Genomic DNA, 23,764 nt, shown 5'->3' with positions numbered 1-23,764 from the left:
ACTTCCTCTCATCTACATGACCATTCCTTTTAGGTCTCCTTTCCTGGATTTCAATCTAAATCATAGTGTGGAATACTTAGGGGTTCCTAATAGTGGGTTCCCCACCAGCATAAAAATACAAACTTGGAGCCAGAGGAAAAGATGTGAAGATAGCAGCTTTATTACTTTTGATTGAAAGGGGGTACCTCTCAAACTAAGGAGTTCAAGAAAATACCCAAGTAGCAGACCTAAAATCTCCAATTTATAGATGTCACAATTACAAACTGTCCTTCCTATCTCTCCCCTCTGCCCTAAATTACCTAGGGCCTTTGGGATGCAAAGCAAGTGCCTTTGGAACAGTAAATTGGGCAGGGGAAAGGGGGTAGAAAGGTTTGCTTAGAGAAAGAGGAAGAAGAGGGTAGCTCTTTACTGAGGATTTAAGGGGAGATGCTAACTGCTATCATCTAGCTGGGCTTTGAAATTGTTGGGGTAGAAACTTAAAGGAAAAACTTAAATGAAAAGTCTTAAGACAATTCGTAGGTGATTTGGGACAGAGATAAGGCCCCTAGAAGACACAAGGGAGTCTTTTTTCCAGAAAAAATTTTACAACCTTATCTTCTTTGGTACCAAAAGTATCAAAAGATGTTTGTTCTGTTGTCGATGCAGACATTGTAACATCTCTGATCTAAATGACTGTTCTTCAAATTGTTAATTTAGGAGAGAGTTCCAATTGACCAGGAACATAAGGGGGAGGAGGGGAGATAAGAAGAACAGTTTGTAATTTTGACATCTATAAATTGGAGATTCTAGGTCTGCTACTTGGGCATTTTCTTGAACTCCTTAAGTTTGAGAGGTGTTCCCTTTTAATAGAAAGTAATAAAGCTGTCACATCTTTTCCTCTGGCTCCAAGTTTGTATTTTTATGCTGTGGGTTGGGGGTGGGGGAACAGATCCACTATTAGGGACCCCAGAGCTTTCCACACAATACCCATTAACCATAAGTGTCAGAGCAAGTAGATGGCTCAGAGGATAAAGAGGCAGGATTTTCTGGGTTCAAATATAACTTCAGATATTTCCCGGCTGGGTGACCCTGAGCAAGCCACTTAACCCCAACTGCTTAGCCCTTAGTACCCTTCTCCCTTGGAATCAATACTTGGTATTAATTCTAAGATGGAAGGAAGAGGTTTTAAAAAATGAGCGTCCTATAAAGCTCTGACCTGGGCACTCATTTTTTTTCCTCTATAATTTCTTGTTGGTGAACTTGTTAGCTTCTCTTCGCAACTATAATTCCCTTCTAGTCACTCAGACTTGAAATCTTGATGTCATCAACAATTCCTCAATTTCACTCACCCCACACAGCCAAAAAGTCCTACTGTTTCTATCGTCACATACCTATTCTTATCACTTACAAATCTACAACCCTACTACAAGGTCCCCCACTACAAGTTCTCATATGCTTTATTTTTCCTAAACCCATACCTCCCTTCTTAGAATCAATACTGTGTATTGGTTCCAAGGCAGAATAGTGGTAAGGGCTAGGCAATGGGGGTCAAGTGACTTGCCCAGGGTCACCCAGTTCAGAAGGGTCTGAGGCTAGATTTGAACCCAGGACCTCCTATCTCTGGGCGTGGCTCTCAATCCATTTGGCCACCCAGCTGTCCCTTCTCATATGAAATAGCCAGTGCTATTTCAATAGTCTTCCAATTTTTCTTTCTGCCATTTATGTAATATTCCTCATCCCCAGTCAAAAAACTTCAATGGTTCCTAATTACCTCCAAGTCAGGTTGGCAATGAAAACCTTTCTTATCTTATACTTACTTTTCAAGCATTCTCTGACACAGTTATCTATATTAACTTACTTGCTGTTCCTTATACATATAACTGGAATTCTCTGCCTCCTAGTTTCTGAGCCTTCTTTCAAGATTCAATTCAAATTTCATCTTTTCCAGAAGACTTTCTGGTTTTTCCTCAGTCTTCTTGCTGCAAGTACTTTCCCTCTAAGACTACTTTTCATCTAAACTGTATATATTGTATATTTATATTGTTATTAGCATGTAGTCTCCCCTAACTCCTGGAGAGAAAGAGAAGCAATTTTTGGCTTTTGCTATATTCTCAGAGTTTGGTACAACTCCTAACATATAGTAAGTATTACTGACTGGCTAACCATTATTTTCATACTGAATTACACTAAAAAAAATTTCTTTCACATTCAGTTCCAAACAAAGAGTATCAAATATTCTGCTATCTAGGAAATATAATCATAATTATTTACTACTCTGAATTATAAACCCCAAAATACCAGAAAGTCAATTGAATAAAATGTACACATACCATCTTACCAAGCAATGAGCTCTAGGAGGGAAATCATTGTTCATGCAGAGCAAATCTTGCATAGATTGTGGGATAGCATCTGTAAGAACATGTAATTTGTAAAAAGTCAATATCTAGAAAACATTTAAAGAAAATGCATTATTTAATTGGTTTTATATCTATTTATACACCTGGCAATTAACTGCTGAACTACACAAAAACTATACTGCATCAAAAAAAGGCACACTATCCGTAGCCAATATACTCTGGTTCACTGGTTCTCAAAATTTTTGGTCTCAGCACCCCTTATGATCTTAAAAATTACTGAGGACCCCAAAAAGATTTTATTTACCTGGGTTATATGTACTGAGAATTTTCATATTAGAAATTAAACTGTATAATTTATTAAAATACTTTTTCAATCATTTAAAATAGAAATAATAAACTTCTTACACATTAACATAAATAACACTAAAATTAAATCAGAAACTATATGAAAATAGTGTGAAGCTATATGAAAAATTAAAAATGATTATATTTTCCTAAACAAAAGTAATTAATAAAAATGTAGCATTGCTTTGCATATTTTTGCAAATCTATTTAATGTCTAGTTTTGTAGAAGACAACTGGATTCTCATATATGCTTCTACTTTCAATCTGTTGCAATGTTATTTTGGATGAAAAAATCTAGCATCATATAAATATGAAGGTGGAAAAGGGAAGAGTATTTTAATTGGCAAATAAAACCTTAGTAATATTATGAAAATAGTTTAGACCTCAAAAAAATCCTTTAAAGGATTTTAGGGTTTTCTATGCGTTCATGGATAACATTTAGAAACGGCTGCTCTAGTCTACTGCCTCTGTACCTAAACCTTAATAAGCAATGGGTCATTGCCATTTTTCCTGGAAAGCTTCTCTGTTGAACACTTTCTCTGCAAATAAAAAATTCTTCTTCAAGATTCACTAATACCTAAGTTTCCCCAAATTATTCTTCTTTAGCTCTGATCATTTAAATATAAATAATCAATTATGTATCTTTATACTTTTCTCCATGTATCTCTTTTGCTACAGTATTGGGTTCAGTTTTGCTCTTCATCTTCAAATACATCACTATATTAGTCATTACTACCACATATGTTACTAAAAAAAGATCAACCTACCAGCAATAGTCTTTTCTTTATTGTAAAAAGCAAATAATAAACTTTATAAGATAGCTCTCTGCTATATTTTGTAAATATGCATACCAACTACATTGCTGAACATTTAAAATCTGGCCTTCTGCAAATGAGCAGCTACTCCTCCAAACTGGAAAATTTTGGTTTCACATCTTTCAAGCTGTTCTAATAAAGGAATTTAGAAGATATTGGCCCATAACACCTTACTTATATCTGGGAGTTATTGATTTGTATGTAACTCCCAGCATTAACTGCTTCTAGAATTGGCAACTTACAGGACATTATTGAGGCTATAAAGCATAGTTTTATAAATACATTTTTACAAAAACATGTCATAGACTATTTACTGCCTTCCTCTTCTAAGCTATAACCCTTCCTTTTCTGCTATTCTCAGAAACACTTTTGCTATCAAATACTCTACTTGTGCTCTTACTACTCTGGCCTGAAAACACTTTCTTAAAGTAGCGCCTTAGGCCTATACACTTTCCTGTAATATTTTCTATCACTAAAAGGAGCTTTGGAAAATTCTATCTCCTTCCACAAACTATTATGGCACTGATCACAAGAAAACAGCTCAACTTTCTGGCAATGTGTACAAAGAAGTCCCAACAACATTCTATCCAGTTACCTACATTTCTTTGCCTAGAGCTCTCAATTGTACTTCTCTGTTTACTATTCAATCATGTCTTTAAAAATAAAAATTTGTAAGTCTGATTATCACATCTGTATTAAACACACATACTAATATACAAATATATTGATATATCTATGTGTGTCATATATATATAATTTACTAATATCTCTCATGAGTCATGAACATGAGAAGGCAGTAATCTTCTATAAAATTTCTTCTGTACTGCACCTTCAACACTTAACAAATATTTTTTATGGTGATGACACAAGGAACATGATAAAATACAGAGGAACAGGGAAGAAGGTCACAAGGGTACATAATTGTTCCAACACAAAAAATAGGATGAGATGCTCAAACCTATAATTAGTTTTCCCACTTTGTTTTGAATTAATATCACTTGAATTTTATTACATTTTTTGGTTGTTTTTTCCCTCAGGAGGATGACAGTTATAAGATCATTATATGTTTAATAAACTGTTATTCAAATTAGCAACATATAACTGCCTTATAATTTAGAATTAAGGATGATGAGAACTATTCAATAGAAAATTTCTCATTTAAAAATTAATGATATAGGGGGCAGCTGGGTAGCTCAGTGGATTGAGAACCAGGCCTAGAGACGGGAGGTCCTAGGTTCAAATCCGGCCTCAGCCACTTCCTAGCTGTGTGACCCTGGGCAAGGCACTTGACCCCCATTGCCTAGCCCTTACCACTCTTCTGCCTTGGAGCCAATACACAGTATTGACTCCAAGACAGAAGGTAAGGGTTTAAAAAAAAAAATTAATGATATAGTTTTATTATAAAAAACATACATCTCAGACATACAATAGCTATTAAAAACTTCTCCTAAGAAATGCTGCCTCAAGAAGAGCTTTAAAAAGATCATAATAAAATGTTATCAAATTTTACTTTTTTCATAATTAAAAACCAATTTTTTAAGTGGAAAGAGTTAAAAAATATAGTAATGTATATCTACCTTCTAATAATTCTTCTTTTCCTTCTTTATCACTGGATTCTTGCACAAGAAAATGATGAGTGATAGAAAACTTGAAGTCGGCAAAGGAAATTTCATCTGATTTTTCCTCCCATATACCACTAGTAAATATACCCTGTATTTAAAAATAAAATTATTTAATGTTTTCCATTTTTTATATAATGAACATTCAATTTCCCCACCTCTCTCACCCAAAATTAAAGCAACAAATTATAAGCATACCTCTGAAGGGGAAAAGGGTGTGAAGGGGGAAAAAAGAAAATTCAACTTTACATGAACAATAAAATGGGGGTGGCTTATTTAAAAAAAAACTATTCTATAACTTTTTTCAACTTCATCAATTTTTAGTTGTTAATTTTTTTTTAATCACTTGGCTTCCTATTAGATGCATTTTTGAATATATCTACCTCTCCTAAATTCGGCAAGCCATCCTTATAACAAAGTATTTGTTATAATATAACAATATTATATATATATTTACATATATATATATAATAACAAACCAAAAAAAGGATGATAAAATCAATCTACATATAAACAGAATCTGACAGTACATGCAGTATTCCATATCCATAGTTCTCCACATCTGCAAAGAAGGGAGGTGTATTTTCTCAGGTATCTCCAGGTTCAAGCTTCTTGACCATTAGAATTACAGTGTTAGTTTCCGGCTGGTTTTGTTATTGTTTTTAATTCCATTGTTTTGTGCCAAGAAATCTGATTTATAAAAAAATCTATTTATACTATATTTCAAGTATATATGTGTGTGTGTGTGTGTGTGTGTGGTAATGTAGGACTTGAATTTATGAAACATTAAAGCTGCAAAATGAAATGAACTGAACTCATAGTAACTAAGGAGATCATGAAGGAAGTCAAGAGAAAAGCTGCTCCATGGAGAACTCTGAGATTTACACTTTGGGGGCTAAGATGGACAGCAAATCAACAAAGATGTCTGAGAAGGAATGAGTGGTCAGAAAGGTAGGGGGAAAAATAGGAGAGCATAATGTAAAAAACTACAGATATCAAGGAAGATCTGAGAAAGGGCTGTTGGAGTTAGTGGTTACGAGAATACAAGTTGTGGCCTATAATTGTGATAGAATACTATTGCTCTGTAAGAAACAACAAGCAGGTTGATTTTTTAAAAAATAAGAAAAGACCTACATGAAATTATGAAATGAGCAGAATAAAGAGAGCATTGTATACAAAAATGTTGTTTGAGGAATGATTTATGTATGTCTAGCTCCTGAGAAAGAAGTGATAAGTAGAAATAAGTAAGATATAATTTATATTAAATATATTTTTCTATCAAATGATTCCTTCTCTAATGAGGGGAGGGGAGGGATGAAGGAAGTGAGTTACCTGAGAATTTTAATGCAATTAATTAATAATTTTTTAAAAGAGAGTATATTAATTATCTTGGAGAGAGCTACTTGAGCAGACTGGTGGTTGGAAGCCTGAGTGTAAGGGTTTGAGTGAAAAGTGACTAGGTGGTGATGAGGAAGTAGAAGTAGAGGGAATTTTTTATTCTAGTGGATTGGCAGTGAAAGGGGAGAAATAGAATGATAGCTTGAGGAAATGAAAGGGCAGGTTGTTTTGAGGTTAGAGAAGACATGTTCAGAGGGACAACTTGTCTGAAGCAGATGTATTTGATGAAAACAATAGAAAATAAAGACTAAGGGTAGAGAACAGACTCTAAAGACTGCATGGTTAGATTAAGATTTTAGAATTTATCCTATTAGATATGCAGGTAAAAAATTTTGGAGTAGTTGAGAGATATAATGGTAGAGATATACATATATAAACAATAGATATAATCTAATGATATAATAGAAAATAGTATATCAGAAAGATTAAACTGACAGTGATACACTAGTTAAATTGAAATGAGAATGGCAGTGGAAAATCCAATTTAGATGTTTTTATAACTCAGGCATAAACATTTTGTGGTAGCAAAGAAATGGAAACAATGTAGGTGATCATTAATTGGAGAATGGCTAAACAAATTTATGGTACATGAATACAACAAAATAGTATTGTGACCAAAGAAAACAATGAATATGGAGAATTCAGAGAAGTCTGAGAACTTATATGAACAGATTTAGGTATAAAAGCCAGAAAAATAATATACAGAATGAAAATGGAAAGAGAGTCAAAAAAGAAAGAAAAAAAAACAAATAATGCATCATCATCATCATCATCATCATCATCATCATCATCATCATCATCATCATGGCAAGGCTTGACCTCAAAGGAGAGATGAAAAAATTGCTCCTCATTCCCTCTTTTGGAGGTGGGGAACTATAGATGGGGACCATAGCATATATTAGTAGACTCAAGAGACAGGGTGGTTACACTATTTTTTGTTACAAATGAAGGATTCTTGGAGAAAGGAGTAGGGAAGAATATATTTTTTAAATTGGGGTAATATAAAAATGAAAATACCAGTATTTTTAAAAATTCAAATATCAATGAATTAGGGAAGGAATTGAGACAGCATGAGTGCTACTACTCTGTTATATCCTAAATGTCACCTCCCTGTAACATCTGTACCTAATTTCCCACTGCTGTATAAAAAAAAAAATTGCTCAGCACAAAATCATCAAGGCCTGAACAACAGAATTATGGCAGCAGCAGTTAACTATAGAAATGGTGACAAAATTAAGGTTGTAGTCAGAGGAATCTAGGTCCTCAGAAGCAGAGACTAGAGCTTTGGCAGCAAGGACACAGAAACAGTTCAAAAGTGCCAATTGTGGAAGTATTAGAATATGTTAAAATAATGGAAGCTCTTAGGACTACTATCTAAAAGTGGAAATTACCTTAGTCATCATCGAGTTCAATAATTATCAAACTTTTTGGTCTCAACACCCCTTTAAAACTTTTTTTTATAAAGATATTTTATTTTACCAATTACATGCAATAAATTTCCACTTGTTTTCCAAACTATATGATCTAAATTGTCCCTCTCCTTCCCTTCCCTTCCCCCTCTCACCCTTTATAAGTCTTAAGTGATTGAGGATCTCAAAGAACTTATATTAGAAATTAAAACATTCTAATATTACGAAAATAATTTTCACTTCACAACCCCCATGAAAGGCTCTTAGGGATTCCTTGTGGTGTCTGGGCCACTCTTTAAAGAGCCACTGATTTACTCCAATCTGTTCAACTTTCACAGCCAAGGAAAGTGGTAATGAGGGAAAGTGACTTTACCAAAGTTATACTGGTATTAAGAAACAAAGTTAAATAATCAAATTCAAGTCCTGGCCACCATTTCCTTTTATTTGTTGTGTTCCCCTATTAAAATATAAGCTCCAAGAGGGCAGAGCCTGTCTTGATTATTATATATGTATCCCTAGCAGTTAGCAGTGCCCGACACATCACAATACTTTATATTTATGGTACATTCATTCCTTCACATCTATTATCAAGACCATATCAGACATTTACCCTTTAAACTTATATTAAATGTTCAGCTATATAAATATTATAGATAGTTCCCAATTTAATAATACCAGAACAAACTAATGTCATCATTTACCTTGTCACTACTCTAGAACCTGTAACCTCCTGTCCCACCACTTTCTGAATGCAGATATAACTTCAGTTTCCAAGGTATATACTAGTGCTGCTGGGAAGGTAGCATGAAAAACCCTTAGACTTTTAGAGAACCTAAAAGTTCAAAAGTGAAAATACTGTAAAAAGGGGAAATATCTTGGAGTAGCTGCTCCCTGTATCAAAACCTTAAGTAAGGGCAGTCAGTAAAATTTAAGAGATGAGGCACAAGGTCTGGAAGCAAGATACCTGATTCCAACTCATAGTCATTCACTTTCTGTGTGCCCTGAGAAATCATCTCTACTTTCTAGGCCTCTGTTTCCTTACAAGTTATTTTTTTTTAAAGTGGCCCAGAAGAGGTAGCTAGGTAGCACAGTAAAGAGTGCTAGGTCTGGAGTCAAGAGGACCTGGGTTTAATTCTGACCTTGGATACTTCTTGGCTGTATGACTCTGGGCAAGACACTTAACCCCAGTTGTCTAACCCGCATCACTCTTCTGCCTTGGAATTGATACTTGTTTGTTTCTAAGACAGAAGATAAAAATTTTAAAAAGTGGACCACAGTTAACAGACTATTAAAATGATAGAGCTGCTCAATTTTTATTTTGTTTTCCCTGCCAACGAAAATTATCTTGGAATTGAAGACACAGAACAAAAATGACTAATAAGGAGTTGAGAATTAGGATAAATTAAGGACACAGCAAGACTGCAACACTTAGCTCTACATGTTGAGTTCAAGACACAAAGTCCAAATGAACCCCACATGAGAGTATGACATAATTCATGGATGAGACTGTTACAAACTATTCTCAGTTAAGATTACTGGAGTATGTGTATATATATATATATACACACACATATATAAATATGTATATTGTGGCATATGAATATAATGAAATTATGTTATAAGAAATGAGGGAAAAGATGGTTTCAAAGAGAAAAGGAAAGATGAACAGAGGAAGAGTGAAGTGAGCAAAACCAGAAGAATAATTTATACTATAACATCAATACTACAAAAATGAACCATTTTGAAAGATTTAAGAACTATGATCAACTAAATTAAGAACTATGACTTCAGAGAATGAAAAAGAATACTGCTAACTCCATGAGAGATAATGGACCAATAAGTAGATGAGGCCATGTAAATGTTTAGCTTGATGTGCTTATGTGACATAAGGACTCTTTTTTTTTTTTTTTGGAGGAAGGCAGGGAGAAAAAAAAAAAGAAAGCTTGATACTTGAAATTTTAAAAAATTCTGTATCTGTATATGTTATACATATTTAGACTGGTCTATTTCTCTCTCAATCTGGAAGTACAGATTGGTGTTGGCCCTGTACTGTCCAACATTTTTATCAATAACTAGGATAAAGACAGGGGTCATCAAATCTGCAAATGAGACAAAGCTTCAAGGATATCTTACATAACAGATGAATCTGAATTCCAAAAGATCTCTGCAAGCTAGAACATAAGACCAAATCCAATAAAATAAAATTTAATAAGGAAAATATAAATTCTTACCCGGTTCAAAAAGTAAACTTCATACATACAGAAATTTAGGCTGTGGGCTTTAATGGGGAACAAGCTCTGGTACATATGGTAGCTAAAAATAACAGAATTTTTTAGGCTGCTTTAAAAGACAAATGCCCATTTCATTAAACATCTATTAAGTGCCTATTATGTACAAAACACTATGGTAGGCACTAGAGCAAAAAACAGTGCCTACATTTAAGCTTCCATTCTCCTGGGACATACATATTTATACCACTAAGTATAATAGAATTTGAGGAGGGAGATCCAAAAATAAAACTTCCAATAGGAGCTGGCACCAGCAATTGGGCCTTGAAAGAAGCTAAGGGGATAGAGATTGGGAATAAAGCACTGGATTTAGGGGGGAAAAGTCTAGACCTAAGGAGGCTATATAGTCTATTATACTCTCTACTGGTCAGGGACATGCATACTCTGTTCAGTTCAATGTGTCCATTTAAAGAAGAATAAGATAAGATGGAGAGCATTGAGAAGGCAGCCAAGATGGTAAAAGGCTTTGATATTAATGTGAGCTGCAAGGCCTGGAGATATCTAGCCTAATGAATAAAAACATTTAAGAGGAGCTTTAACAGTTGTTTTCAAATATTTGAAGATGGATTTGCCAAGTTCCAGAGGGAGAACTAGAAACAATTAAGTGGAAACCAATTTAGATGCCTTTTCAAGGTCATGGGATTTCTTCCCTACAAATCTTCAAACTGGATGACAATTTGCCTGGTATGTTGTAGGCAGGACATTCTTGTAGGCTTGGCCTCCAAATCCCCTTGCAACTCTAAGATTCTTTAATTCAATAACTTATATGGTTCCCAGCTTTAAATCCTGTCATCTCAAGTTACTTGATAGCTTCTGTACTCCAAATTACTTTTCACTATAGTCTCAATTTTTTACTTCATTTTGTGACACATGAAAAATTCTATCAGATTTATTGGAGTTAAGCAGAGGTTGGTCCTATTATTAAATTCTCTCCCAAAATTAAGTAGCAATCTAACATTATACCTTTGTGTAAATTAGTTTTATCAAAAAGCTATTCTCCTAACCACTAGAAGCAATCATCACCTGAGAAAATGGCACTTGATTGGAGGAATGAGAAACAATTTGAGAAGGAAAAATTATACTAGCTAGAGAAAGGGAAGACAAGCTATCACAATTACATTTTGATAAGGATAAATAAACCTTACTACTAAGAAGAAGGAAGATTTTCTTCCCTTTCTTTTTTCTCTTTTTCGCATGACTACCTTTTAACTCACTTCAAAAATACCATGTTCTGAAAGTTCATCAGAAAATCAGCTGTTTGAAATTGACTTTTCCCAAGTTCTCAGGTTAGGCTAAAAAATCCTATATAGCTCACATAGCTAACTATAACACAGTATTAATGTTATTGAAGAAACCAAGTATTTTTTATAATGAAGTAATTATGAAAAAATTCATTGAGGATTTCCAACTTGTAATTTTTTTAAAGTTTTATTTGATGTTTTGAATTTACAGATTAATCTGACATCTTAAAGTCTCTTATAACAAAGTAAAACAAATAAAATTAATAATAAAGTGATCTCATTTGGAAGTTGTGCACATTTTATATCTGGAGCTATCACCAACCTTTCTATTTTTTAATTACAGAAATCTATTTTCTTTCTCTCCCACTTTCATACCCCATTAAAAAAGAGGAAAAAAAAGAAAGAAAATGTATTCTAACAAATACACAGTCAAGCAAAATAAATTCTCTTGGTGGCTCTGTTTCTAAATCTTTTACCTCTTGATAATGATTATCATGTTTTATCATAGGTTCTGGAATCATGAAAGGTACTGACCATAATTCTTATAACTTTTGATACTGTTTATTTTAGTGGGATTATTATATAAATTATTCTCCTAGTTCTGATTGTTTATCAGTTTATGAAAATCTTCAAAATTGTTCATTTTATAATATGAATATTAAAATATGAATTGGCTTTTTGCTTATTTTACATATAAATATTTCCACGTCCTTTTAAAATCATCCCTTTCATCATGTTTTTAATCCTTACCTTCCAATACTGTGTGTTGGTTCCAAGGCAGAAGAATGATAACAGCCAGGCAGTGGGGGTTAAGTGACTTGCCCAGGGTCACCCAGCTAGAAGTATCTGAAGTCACATTTGAAAATAGAACTACCTGGCTCTCATCTGCTGAGCCACCTAGTTGGCTCTTCTTTCATTATTTCTTTCAACAAAATAGTACTCCAACACCTTCATCATACCACAGTTTATTGGGCCATTCCTGATTTGTAGGCATTCCTGTAGTGTCCAATTGGGGGGGGGGGGAAGGGGTTGCCATCACAGAGCTATTAAAAATATTTTACAATGGACCATTTCTTCTTTGATTTCTATTGGGCACAAGTCTAGCACTGATCTAGATGTTAAGAAACACATGCACTCTTGAGTAATGTTTTGCATATAATTACAAATTTTTTTTTAGTATGGTTTTATACCTATTCACAGTTCCACTAATAGTGCAACAGTGAGTCTATTTTCTCAGATTCTCCAAAATCCATACTTTTCCTTTGTCATCTTTGCCACTGATAAGTTTGAGGTAGAATGTCAGAACTGACTTAATTTGCATTTCTCTGATTATTATTGAAGTATTTTGTCATACAGGTATAGCCTGGGTTTCTGCCCTTGTGTTCATATCCAAGATCTATTTATCAACTAAGGAATAGCTCTTTTTCATATAAATTTGAATCTATTCATGAAGTAACCTTGGAAATGAGACTTTCAGTAGAAAAACTTGCCACAAAGACATCTTTTGTTCTATTTCCCTTTCAATTGTGGCTTATTTGTACAAAAACTTTTCAATTCTATGTAATCAGAATTATCTATTTTATCTGTGACCTTCTTTATTTCCTTTGTTTGCTTATTAACTTTTTTCCTATCCAAAGATCTGGTGATAAGTTTTCCCATGTTTCTCTAATTTAAAATGTAACCTTTATAATTAGGGCATTCATCCTTCTGGAGTTTATCTTTGAATAAGTGTGAGGTATTATTGGTCTAAATTTAAATATTGCTACAGTTTTTGTCAAAAAGTGAGTCCTTATCTAGAAGCAGGGTTCTTTGTGTTTAGGTAAATACTAGAATATAAGATACATTTATTCTGTATGTGATATACCAATCAATTTTTAATCAGTACCAATTGTTTGAATAATTATTGCTTTGTAGTACAGTTTGATGCAACGAATGTGAGGTTGGACAGACTTCGGGAGATACTAGAGAAGACTCCTCAACAATAGTATAGTTTGATAGCAGGCATTACTAGGGTCCTTTATCATTCCTTTTCATTATTTCTCTTAATATTCTTGACCTTTTTAATCTATATTGTATAGCCTCTGTCACAATATACATATTTCATTATTATTCATAGTTCTATAATTTTTTAGTAGTTTGGCATGCCATTAAATAAGCAAATTAATTTTGGTAATAATGACATTTTATTCCATTGACTAATCTGACCCATTAGCAATTAATGTTTTTCTATTATTTATTCCTTTTTGTAAATGTATATGTATTTGTATTTACATAGTTGGGGTGTGTTGGAAAGCAGACTCAAGTATTTTATCTATACTGTAATAATTTTAAATCAAATTTCTCTCACTAGCTCTTCCTGCCAGTTTTTGTTGATATTATGTAGATGTTAATAATTATGGATTCCTATAATATTATGTAAATTTGCTTTATTTCAATTAATTTTAGCTAAGCATTCCATCTTTTCACTTGCCAAAAGTGATAATTTTTTTTATCACCTTTCTCTAGTCATTCCCTCATTGTCTTTTCTAGTCTTATTGCTATAAATATTTCTTGTATTATGGCAAACAGATATCCTTATTTCACCTGTGAATGTATTATAAAGGGTTCTAGTTTATTATCATTGAAAAAAATTGCAGCTCTTGGCATGAACATATGAAACAAAATTGAGCAATATGTTGTTTATAATTAACACACTTGAAACATAAAGACCACAGAATTTAAAAAAGGTGTAGGGCAAAATCTATTATACCTCAGTTGAACATAAAAAAGCTGGGGTAACAATTATAATTTCAGAAAAAACAATGATGAAAACAGACTTAAGAGGAAGGAAACTACATTTTGCTGAAAAGTAATATAAATTGATTTCAAAACTTAATACACTGTCTCTAAATGTCTTAACATTTTAAGCTTTAATAGCTTAAAAAACTTAAAATAGTTTCCTGACATTACTTTATCCAGTATTTCTATTACTATATCAAACAGAAGTGATACATATTTATTTTTATATATTATCATTTTTATTATATATACTTATATAGCTTAAAATGGCACTACAACTTTTGGGATACTTTGAATATACACTTAAAACATTGGTCTCCTTGCTGTTCCTCAAGCAAAACATTTCACTCCTAGATTCCAGGCATTTTCACTGGTTGTCCAACATTTCACTCCTAGATTCCAGGCATTTTCACTGGTTGTCCCCTATGCCCAGAATGCTCTCTTAGATTCCCTTAAAGCCCGAACTAAAATGCCATCTTCTACAAGAAGTCTTTTTTTCATCCACCCTAATTCTAGTATCTTCCCTTTGCTGATAATCTCAAATTTTTCCTGCATATAGTTTGTACAAAGGTATTGACATATTGTTTTCTCCACTAGAATGTGAGGTACTTGATAACAGACATTACCTTCTCCCTTTCTTTGTATCTCCAATAAGAACACATAAGAACTGCTTGACTAATGTTTACTAATTGAAAAACTAAATAAATTACAATGAGAAATAGACAAACAGAAACAAAAAAGAAGTTAAGGACCTGAATAGAATCTTAAGAAAATTGGATATGATAGCCCAATGGTGATTTCTCAAAACAAAACAAAACAGGAGACTACATATATTTCTCAGCTGTGTATGGCACAAAAAAAAAAAAGAGAGATGTCTCAGAACATCAAAAACTCACAAACGGAGAAGAGTGGAAATATCATCTTTTACTGACTGGGATGCAGAAAAATCATTATTAGTCATAAAAAAAAAAGTATTAAAAATCAACCAGGAGTTAAATAATTTAATCCTAAAGAATTGTTGGGTCAAAGAACAAATCATTAAAGATCATGACAATTAGATAACACTTCAAAATTTGGGAGTGTAGCCAAAGCAGTCCTTAAGGGAAAATTTCTCTCTCAAAACATGTTAATGTTAGGAAAACTATGAACTTAGGTGTATGAATAACAATATGAAAAGAAGTGATCACATCAACAGATGGAGACAAAGCTTTTGACAAGATTCTTTTCTATTTCAACATCAACTTTCAATTCTAAATTACACTTCCATCTGCTATAGCCTCAGCAATTTGAGTTAAGGTTCTTAAAGCTAGATATAGATTTCATGAAAAAGTAGGGGGAAGATAAAGATATCTGTATTAAGGCTATACCTCAAAAAGATCAAAAAAGGAAGCAAAAGACCTATACATATAAAAATACCACTGCTCCTTTTTTTGGAGGGGGCAAAGAAATGGAAATTAAGGGGGTGCCTCTCAAAAGGAACTAGAATCAGTAATAGCAAATCACTTGTTAAGAAAACTCCATAAATAGTATGGCCCACAGGGCCACAAAAAACCAGACACAACTGGATGACTTAATAACTATCAACTGGAGAATGGCCAAAGTATGATATATGAATATAATGGAATAGTATTGTGCTGTAAGAAATGAAGATACAATTTCAGAGAAACCTAGGGAGACTTTTATCAACTGATGCAGAATTAAGTGAGCATAACCAGGAGAATGATTTATAATAGACAATCATGGTTAAAATAAGCAATTTTTTACAACTTAAGAACTCTGATTAATGCAATAATCAACCAAGATTCCAGGTGACCAAAGAATGCTACCCACCTCATGACAGGCGATGGATTTATTTTTATAGCCTCTGCCTCTTCCCCTTCCCTATGTTCTCCCATGTTGCCTACTTCCCTTGACCATTCTATCCCCTATTTCCATGCCATCTCCTTCTGTACCCTTGTTGCCACTTGTCTTTGTACCTTTTGTGGCTATTAGTGTGGTTTCTGCCCCATTTCCTACTGCCCATCATGGTTTCTCCCAGTAAGTACTCAAAGAACCAGACATGCTTGTCCTCATTTCATAACTTAACAATTTCCTAATTATCAATTCAGGAGAACTCTTGAGTTGGCTGAGAGTAGTATATTTCTCATGGAAAATACTTGGAACTAAGCTCTTTCTTGTGACACATTTGTACCTGGTCCACCCTAATGGGCCATGTATTCTAAATGTTTAAAGACTTGGTGCTTAAGATGACTCAAAAAACCACAGAGCCTTTTGTTATCTTGGGTTTTGAGGGTTCTGAGGAAGTTATGAATTAAGGCACAACATTAGACATATTTTTGGACATGGGCAAAATGGAAATTTGTGTTGCTTAAATATAATTGATACAAAGGTTTTTCCTCACAGTTGAAATGCAGAGGTTGAAGGAGAAAAAAAAAAGCTTGGTAATTTCAAAATTTTTTCATTAAAGAGGGGAGAGGAATAAGAAGTCACAGGCTTTAGATGAGTGATGTGGGGTGTGGCAGCTGGAGATCAGGTGTTTCAACAATTAATAGGGAGTTTTTCATGAGCTGTAGTGAAAGGAAGATAAAGTAATATGGATATTAGCCAATTCTGACAAGATCTGCTCTAGTCACTGGTAAGGGAGAAAGGAATAACCTCAAAAAGGAAGTGGGTCATTCTGACAGGGAGGGAAGAAGGAAAAGGAAATAAAACAGCATGAGAGAAAGAAGAGTTCTTTTAGTTATACCAGTCAGGGAAGTCAATTCCTAGGTAGGTTAGCTATTCTTCTATGAGACATTTAGGGACCTTTTGTATTACCAATAATATAATTTCAGTTATATTATGAATGAAACAGATTTTCCTAGCCTAGTCTAATTATCATTAGAAAAAACAAACAGGGGGTAGCTGGGTGGATTGAGAGCCAGCCTAGAAACGGGAGGTCCTAGGTTCAAATCTGGCCTCAGACACTTCCCAGCTAGCTATGTGACCCTGGGCAAGTCACTTGCCCCCCATTGCCTAGCCCTTACCACTCTTCTACCTTGGAGCCAGTACACAGTATTGCCTTGAAGATGGAAGGTAAGGATTTAAAAAAAAATAAAATAAAAAACAAAAAACCAGCCAAACAAAAACATCTTACCTTTCATCTTAGAATCAGTACTGTATATTGTATCCAAGGCAGAACAGCAGTAAGGAGTGGGCAATGGGATTTATGTAATCTGTCCATGGCCACATAGCTAGGAAGTATCTGAGGCCAGATATGAACCCAGGACCTCCTGTCTCTAGGCCTAGCACTCTATCCACTGAGCCACTTAGCTACCCCATCATCATTTTTAACTCTGGGGAAAATTGTCCCATGTTCTAAACAACTCACTCACAACTATTAGAGTATTCAGTCATTACAACAAGAAATAGTCACACAGATCATCTATTCTATTACAATAGGCACCTCAAAGTTGACTGAACCCCATAATTCTCCAGGCAGGGTAGTTAAGGAACAAAGACAAAATGTTCAAACAAATTGTTTTACGAGTGGTAGTCATTGCAGCCATTGCCTGCTTTTGGGTTTATCTCATTTTATATTGTAGAATAACCCATATGGTAGTGGATACAATTGATTATATAGCAATGTTATAATGTCTATTTTACAGTTGCCATTCCAAAATGAACTAGTACTCTGGCAAGTCCTAGCATAAGTGTGCATAATCTTTATGGCTGTTGCAGACTCTAATCCAGGTGAAGATAATATTTAGATTTGTGGTTCCCCTTAAGGCAGAGGAGGTTATGGCTGTTGATACCAACCTAGAAGGCATGATTAAGGCTGTGTTTGAACAATTGCTTAAGGAAAAAGGACTAGATCTAGTTATGGGCAAGGACAATGGGCAAACAGAGAATGTACCTCAGGAAACTGAAGGTGACAATAAGAACATGGCTGCTAGTGACCCTGAGAAAATCTGTCCTTTGAAAGAGGTCACTAAGCTAACTACTAATGCTGGTGTGATACACTCAAAAGCCCATAGACAATTCTTCCCTCAGGAAATTGAATCCATAAAGCAAGAAAATCTGTTTCATTCATAATATAACTAAAATTATATTATTGGTAATACAAAACACTAAGCATTTTAATTTTGCTAAAGTTCATTAATATTTTTGTTAATACACCACTTTTCTTAAAACAATTTTAATAGTGTTAAAAGTAATATTTAAAATTATAGAGGCTTTCTCTAAAGTATACTTTTTGTTATAAAAGTTTTATAAACTATTTATAATACCTAGCATTTATGGTCATTAAGCTTATAATACTGATAGTGGTAACGTTGATAATAGCTAACATTTACATACCAATATGCCAAGCACAGAACTAAATGCTTTGCAATTATCTCATTTGATCCTCACAGCAATCCTAACAGGTAGTGGGTTATTATCCCCATTTTACAGATGAAGATATCAAGGCAAAGAAGGGTTAAATGACTTGTCCAGAACCACACAGCTAATAAGTGAGGCAGAATTTGAATTCAGGTCTTCCTGATTTCAGACCTAATGTACTAATTAGTTATTCCAAATCTATTATAACATGATAGACATGCTCAAGTTTTTCTTTGAAAGATGAACTTGCTAAAAATGCTTTAGTTGCTAATTAAAAGGAAAGTAAAATAAAAAATAAAAATAAGTTACTTACTCAATTTGCATGGCCATGGTATTCTTTTATTTTTCAATTATTTTTTTTTTAAACCCTTATCTTCCATCTTGGGATCAATGCTGTGTATTGGTTCCAAGGCAGAAGTGTGGTAAGGACTAAGCAATGGGGGTTAAGTGACTTGCCCAGGGTCACACAGCTAGGAAGTGTCTGAGGGCAGATGTGAACCCAGGACCTCCCATCTCCAGGCTCAGCTCTCAATCCACTTAGCCACCTAGCTGCCCCTATGGTATTCTTTTAAAAGTTCTATTGAACTTAATGCTGCTGTCCTTTTAATTTTTTTTTTAATTTTTAATTTTTCATTATCTCCCCTTCTATCTTAATTTTTTTCTGTCCTCCAATTGTCTACTTAATGACACACTATCCACATCAAGTGAGTCATAAACCAACATCTAAACCTCCTGTAAATTTTAGTTATAGAAATAAAAATGTATTTTATAGTACAATTAATCATCTGACTTCTCATTTCATTGCTTACTTTAAGATTTCTTCAAAGGAAGGTAAATCTTTAATTCGAATTTATTTTTAATGTTATTGATTTCTAAGAGATTCCAAATACTAGGGTAAATATTAACACGATGCACTTATGGGAATGAAAAATATGTGCTCATTTTAATACCTTTTTATTCATGTTATCATCCTAATATGTATTTTCTCCCCATAAATTTTTTCAATAAGATTTATAAGGCAGAAACATTGATCAACCATAACTGATTCTTCTTTACATACTCCAAATTTAACAGCTCATAAAAATTGCTTTCAACTTTTAAAAAAATCTGCACTATTATATGTATACATACATATTTTATATATTCATATATAAAACCATGAAGTTAACAGGGTTGAAAGGAATATGAAAAGATGAGTTTGAATTTACCCAGGGTTGTACCTACACCACTGCAGACAGGTAAGATTCTTTTTCAATAATTTTGGGAGGAAAATTCTGAAGTATTCCCTTAGAGAATTTTACTAGCACTTAAAATTCAATCTCCAGGGGGCAGCTGGGCGGCTCAGTGGATTGAGAACCAGGCCTAGAGATGGGAGGTCCTAGGTTCAAATCTGACCTCAAACACTTCCTAGTTGTGTAACCATGGACAAGTTACTTGACCCCCCACTGCCTAGTCCTTACTGCACTTCTGCCTTGGAATCAATACTTGATTCCAAAACAGAAGGTAAGGTTTAAAAAAAAAAAAGTGAATTTCTGAATAATCATTCATTGAATTTAAATCCATTAAACTGGAGTTTAAGTAAATTTTTTCCTTTAAATCCATTCTCAATAGGGATAAAGAACCAATACCTCTTTTACTAGTCTTTCTCCATGGACCATCCTTTTCAATCCATTAATCAACTTATGACTCTTTCCTGAAACTTCACTGGGTTTTCTATTACCTCTCAATTTATGAAGCCCAGAACTGGTTATGGTAGCATAAGCATCGAAATTACTATTTCTTCTTTGTGTTTAATAAAAATTTTAATTTGAAGGAAATGTTGTTTCTGCTAGATGTTAGTGAAAATAGGACTATTTTTTACCCTATTGTGGCAGTTTCCAGACTCCTGTAGACCCAGAGTCAAGAATTCTTTGTCTAAATAGTACTGAGGATAATTAAAAAACCCTAAAAATATCCTACTTGTCTTTCTCTACTTTTGCTTAAATATGAATGATGAATAAGCCTACAATTCACATTGTGGTCACATGTAATTTATGTCAGTACAAAGTTAAAACTTTCTAAATATGTTTAAATAGTTAAAATGTAATATTAGGTTTATGTTTCCAAGTTTAAGAAAAATGTTCAATTTATGCCAGAATTTGAAGACATTCATTATGGCAGAACACGTTATTCTACTGTCAACTAAACTTTGCTTCAGAAAGGTCAATTCTTCAAATTATTTAAAATTCCTTATTAAGTATTATTTTTCTGTTCTAGTTCATCTGGTATTAGAGGAACCACAGAGTTTTATAACACCTTAAAGCAATAGTCCAGAAATGAGGCACTAAAATAACTTCATAACTAAAACAAGCATATTAATTTCTTACATTTAAGATATGTGCCCAAGAAGTTAAGCACCTAAAGTAATCTAACTTAGTCTAAATCTATCTGAAGAAATTCTTCATGGAGATACTACAGTTTTCTTTAGTAAAAGTTTAAATAATCTTTGTTAATTTTTCTTGACAACAAAAAAAAAATCACCCACAAACTCTTGCATTCTGTATAAAACTTTATTTTTTAAATGTTTCACAAGCACTTAACATGTATTTTTAGGCTAGAGAATTAAATATATCTATAATCAATTTCCATTAAATAATGCTTAAAAGAGATTACACATAACTTTAAATAGCTTAATTTTATAAAGATACATAGGATTACTTTGGCAAATGACGATTTAGAAAGTGCTTTTTTTAATACAGCAAATAGCAAATCTGACCTTTTCAAGAGGCTTTCCCAATGAGTTTCCAATGAGTTTCCAATCATTCAAGACTTCTTCAACTTTTGAAATAAACCTAGGAGGGAAAAAAAATACTTTCCAAACATGTCAGCCCAGAATATTTTATTCTGCTTTAAAAAGAGAAAGCATTCTTAAATTAAGACACTATTAGGTACCTGAGAAAAGAGACTGATCCTGAAATGCTGACTAAAGGATGAAGAAAATGGGACATAAAAGTTTTAAATAAATTCCACTAAACCACTAATTCTTAGACCCTTAGTTTCTAGTATATTGTTTACCCTACCTAAAGTTTTCATTAGAAAAAAAATAGAAATACACATATATAAAATATATAGAAATAAAAATGAAAGGATAATCAATTTGTCTTTTCTAGGAAACCAATGGCCAATTTATTGAGATCACCCTTATTGGACTCTCAGCTTCATAACCTTGATATCATTCTTTATATACCTCATTCTCCTTCAACATATATATCAAATCAGTTGCCAAATCCTGACTTTCTAGTGCCACGATTTTTTGGTATCCATTTTCCTCCCACTATACAAACACACTAGGGTCTCATACTTTCTTGCCTACATTACTGCAATAGTCTAATTAGTTTCTTCTTCTCAACTCTTCCCCTAATCCAGCCTGAACTCTATATAGCTGTCAAAGTGATTTTCCTTATGTACAAGTCTTTCTATTTCACTCCCCTACTAAAGTTCCAAAGATTGCTAATTGTTTCTGAGATAAAACATACACTCACATTTGGCTCAATAGTCTAGCCAAATACACATTCTAAGTTCCTCACGATTTTACTTTAAATTGTATGTCTTGGATTTCAACATTTAACTACCTAACCTAATCTCATTATCTATTGAATTACCAGATCTCACAAAAATAAAACTCATTTTTTACCACTAACAAGTATAATATCAGTAATATAAGTGAATGGACAAGGCTATCAATACCCAAAGATCAGTGGTAATAAATAAAATTTACTTTATGAATCTGGAGCCAAATGATAATTATGAATAAGATTAGGGAAAAAGTATATGCTTTCAAGAATAGAAAAAGTTAAAGTCTAAAAGCAATGCTTACAAAAATATAAAAGTTTCCAATTGAACATGTATTATGTAATACAATACCAATATTGCAACAACCCAGACAATAATTGTCAAGATCATAGGACAACAGAACAAAATTATGATTTAAGACATCAAGTTTTCTACTTCAGTGAACTATGTATGTACATGTATTATTACATTTCTGTTGTAAAGCAGTGACAAACTGGGTTAGTGTCACCTGAATGTGGCTATTTCCTTGTGAAAAGATTATTAGTCATGATTAATATATTGATTCTAAGCTCATTATTCAGGCAAATGACAAAATAATGTAACAGCATGGAAATAGATGTAGTAAAAACTTTTGCAATGCTATTTTGTGATATTTCTAGCAGTCGTTTAGACTATAAATTTAAAAAAAAAAGGGCATATTTGAAAAGAAAAATTGAAAATTATTTCCTCAAAAGTTCTTTCTCAAAAATAGGGTAATTGCCTCTTTGGGTATTGATTCCAAGGCAGAAGAGTGGTAAGGGCCAGGCAATGGGGGGCAAGTGACTTGCCCAGGGTCACACAGCTAAGAAGTGTCTGAGGGCAGATTTGAAACCAAGACCTCTGGTCTCTGAGCCTGGCTCTCAATCCACTGAGCTATCCAGCTGCCCCCCAGAAGTTATGTTTTAAAAAGAAAATAATCACTCAAATCTTAATATTACTGATTGAAAAAACTTTCCTTCTTAACATGTATATTTCCTAAATATTTTATAACTTTAATTTTATGCTTTCACAATAAAAATCAAAAGCAAATTTCCTACTATAGGTTTATAACTTATTGCCCATACTAGTTAGTTTTTGGGTTTTGTGCCAAAATTAACTAATAATCCAGCATAGTGCAATTTATAGTATATTTATTCAGGGAAAAATGTTTCCATGGTTTTTAAGTGACAAGTGATTTCCATTTCTAAATCTTTATCTCAAAGTCAGAACAACTCCCGCTTGGATATCCCATCATTTTAAAATTTAACTTATCTTTCCTTCCTCTATCCTCACCCCTTTCTCAAAAGCTGCCTTTTAAACTATTACATTTTTCCATAAGTGGCGCCACCATTCAAGTCATGAAATCTTGGCTTCAACTGAGTCCTTAACACTTTAAGTTCCTATGTCCAAACTATAAAAATCTTCAACTCACTTCACATTTAAGCTCCTGCTTTGTCCAACCTGCTTTGTCCAACACTGTTAGACGCTGGGCAATAATACAAAGGCAAAGAAGATACAGTCCCTATACTCAAGAAATTTATATTCTAAATGAGGGAAATACATTCACCCTAGTCCATTTCATCCTACCACCAGTCTGGTACAA

The 23,764-nt window shown here is 33.4% G+C and overlaps 1 protein-coding gene and 1 long non-coding RNA gene across 3 annotated transcripts in view; one reads left to right on the top strand and one right to left on the bottom strand.

The window, feature by feature from the left end:
• The window catches only part of RAB3GAP1 (RAB3 GTPase activating protein catalytic subunit 1), a 102,356-nt gene that overhangs the window by 75,712 nt on the left and 2,880 nt on the right, over positions 1-23,764 (bottom strand). The window contains exons 3-5 of one of the 2 annotated variants that reach the window (XM_056793766.1): positions 21,347-21,422; positions 5,074-5,206; positions 2,310-2,388 (exon numbers count right to left, since the gene is read on the bottom strand). In XM_056793766.1, coding sequence (XP_056649744.1) covers positions 2,310-2,388; positions 5,074-5,206; positions 21,347-21,422 — 288 coding nt within the window. Of the gene's footprint in view, positions 1-2,309; positions 2,389-5,073; positions 5,207-21,346; positions 21,423-23,764 lie in introns of those variants that run through there. The other variant, XM_056793767.1, reaches the window with a different exon arrangement.
• LOC130453686 (uncharacterized) overlaps positions 1-23,764 on the top strand; it is a 51,834-nt gene that overhangs the window by 26,148 nt on the left and 1,922 nt on the right. The window lies entirely within an intron of this gene.

The sequence above is a fragment of the Monodelphis domestica genome, chromosome 4 (assembly GCF_027887165.1).
Source record: "Monodelphis domestica isolate mMonDom1 chromosome 4, mMonDom1.pri, whole genome shotgun sequence".
Taxonomy (NCBI): Eukaryota; Metazoa; Chordata; class Mammalia; order Didelphimorphia; family Didelphidae; genus Monodelphis; species Monodelphis domestica.
This window is presented reverse-complemented; position numbering and strand designations above follow the sequence as displayed.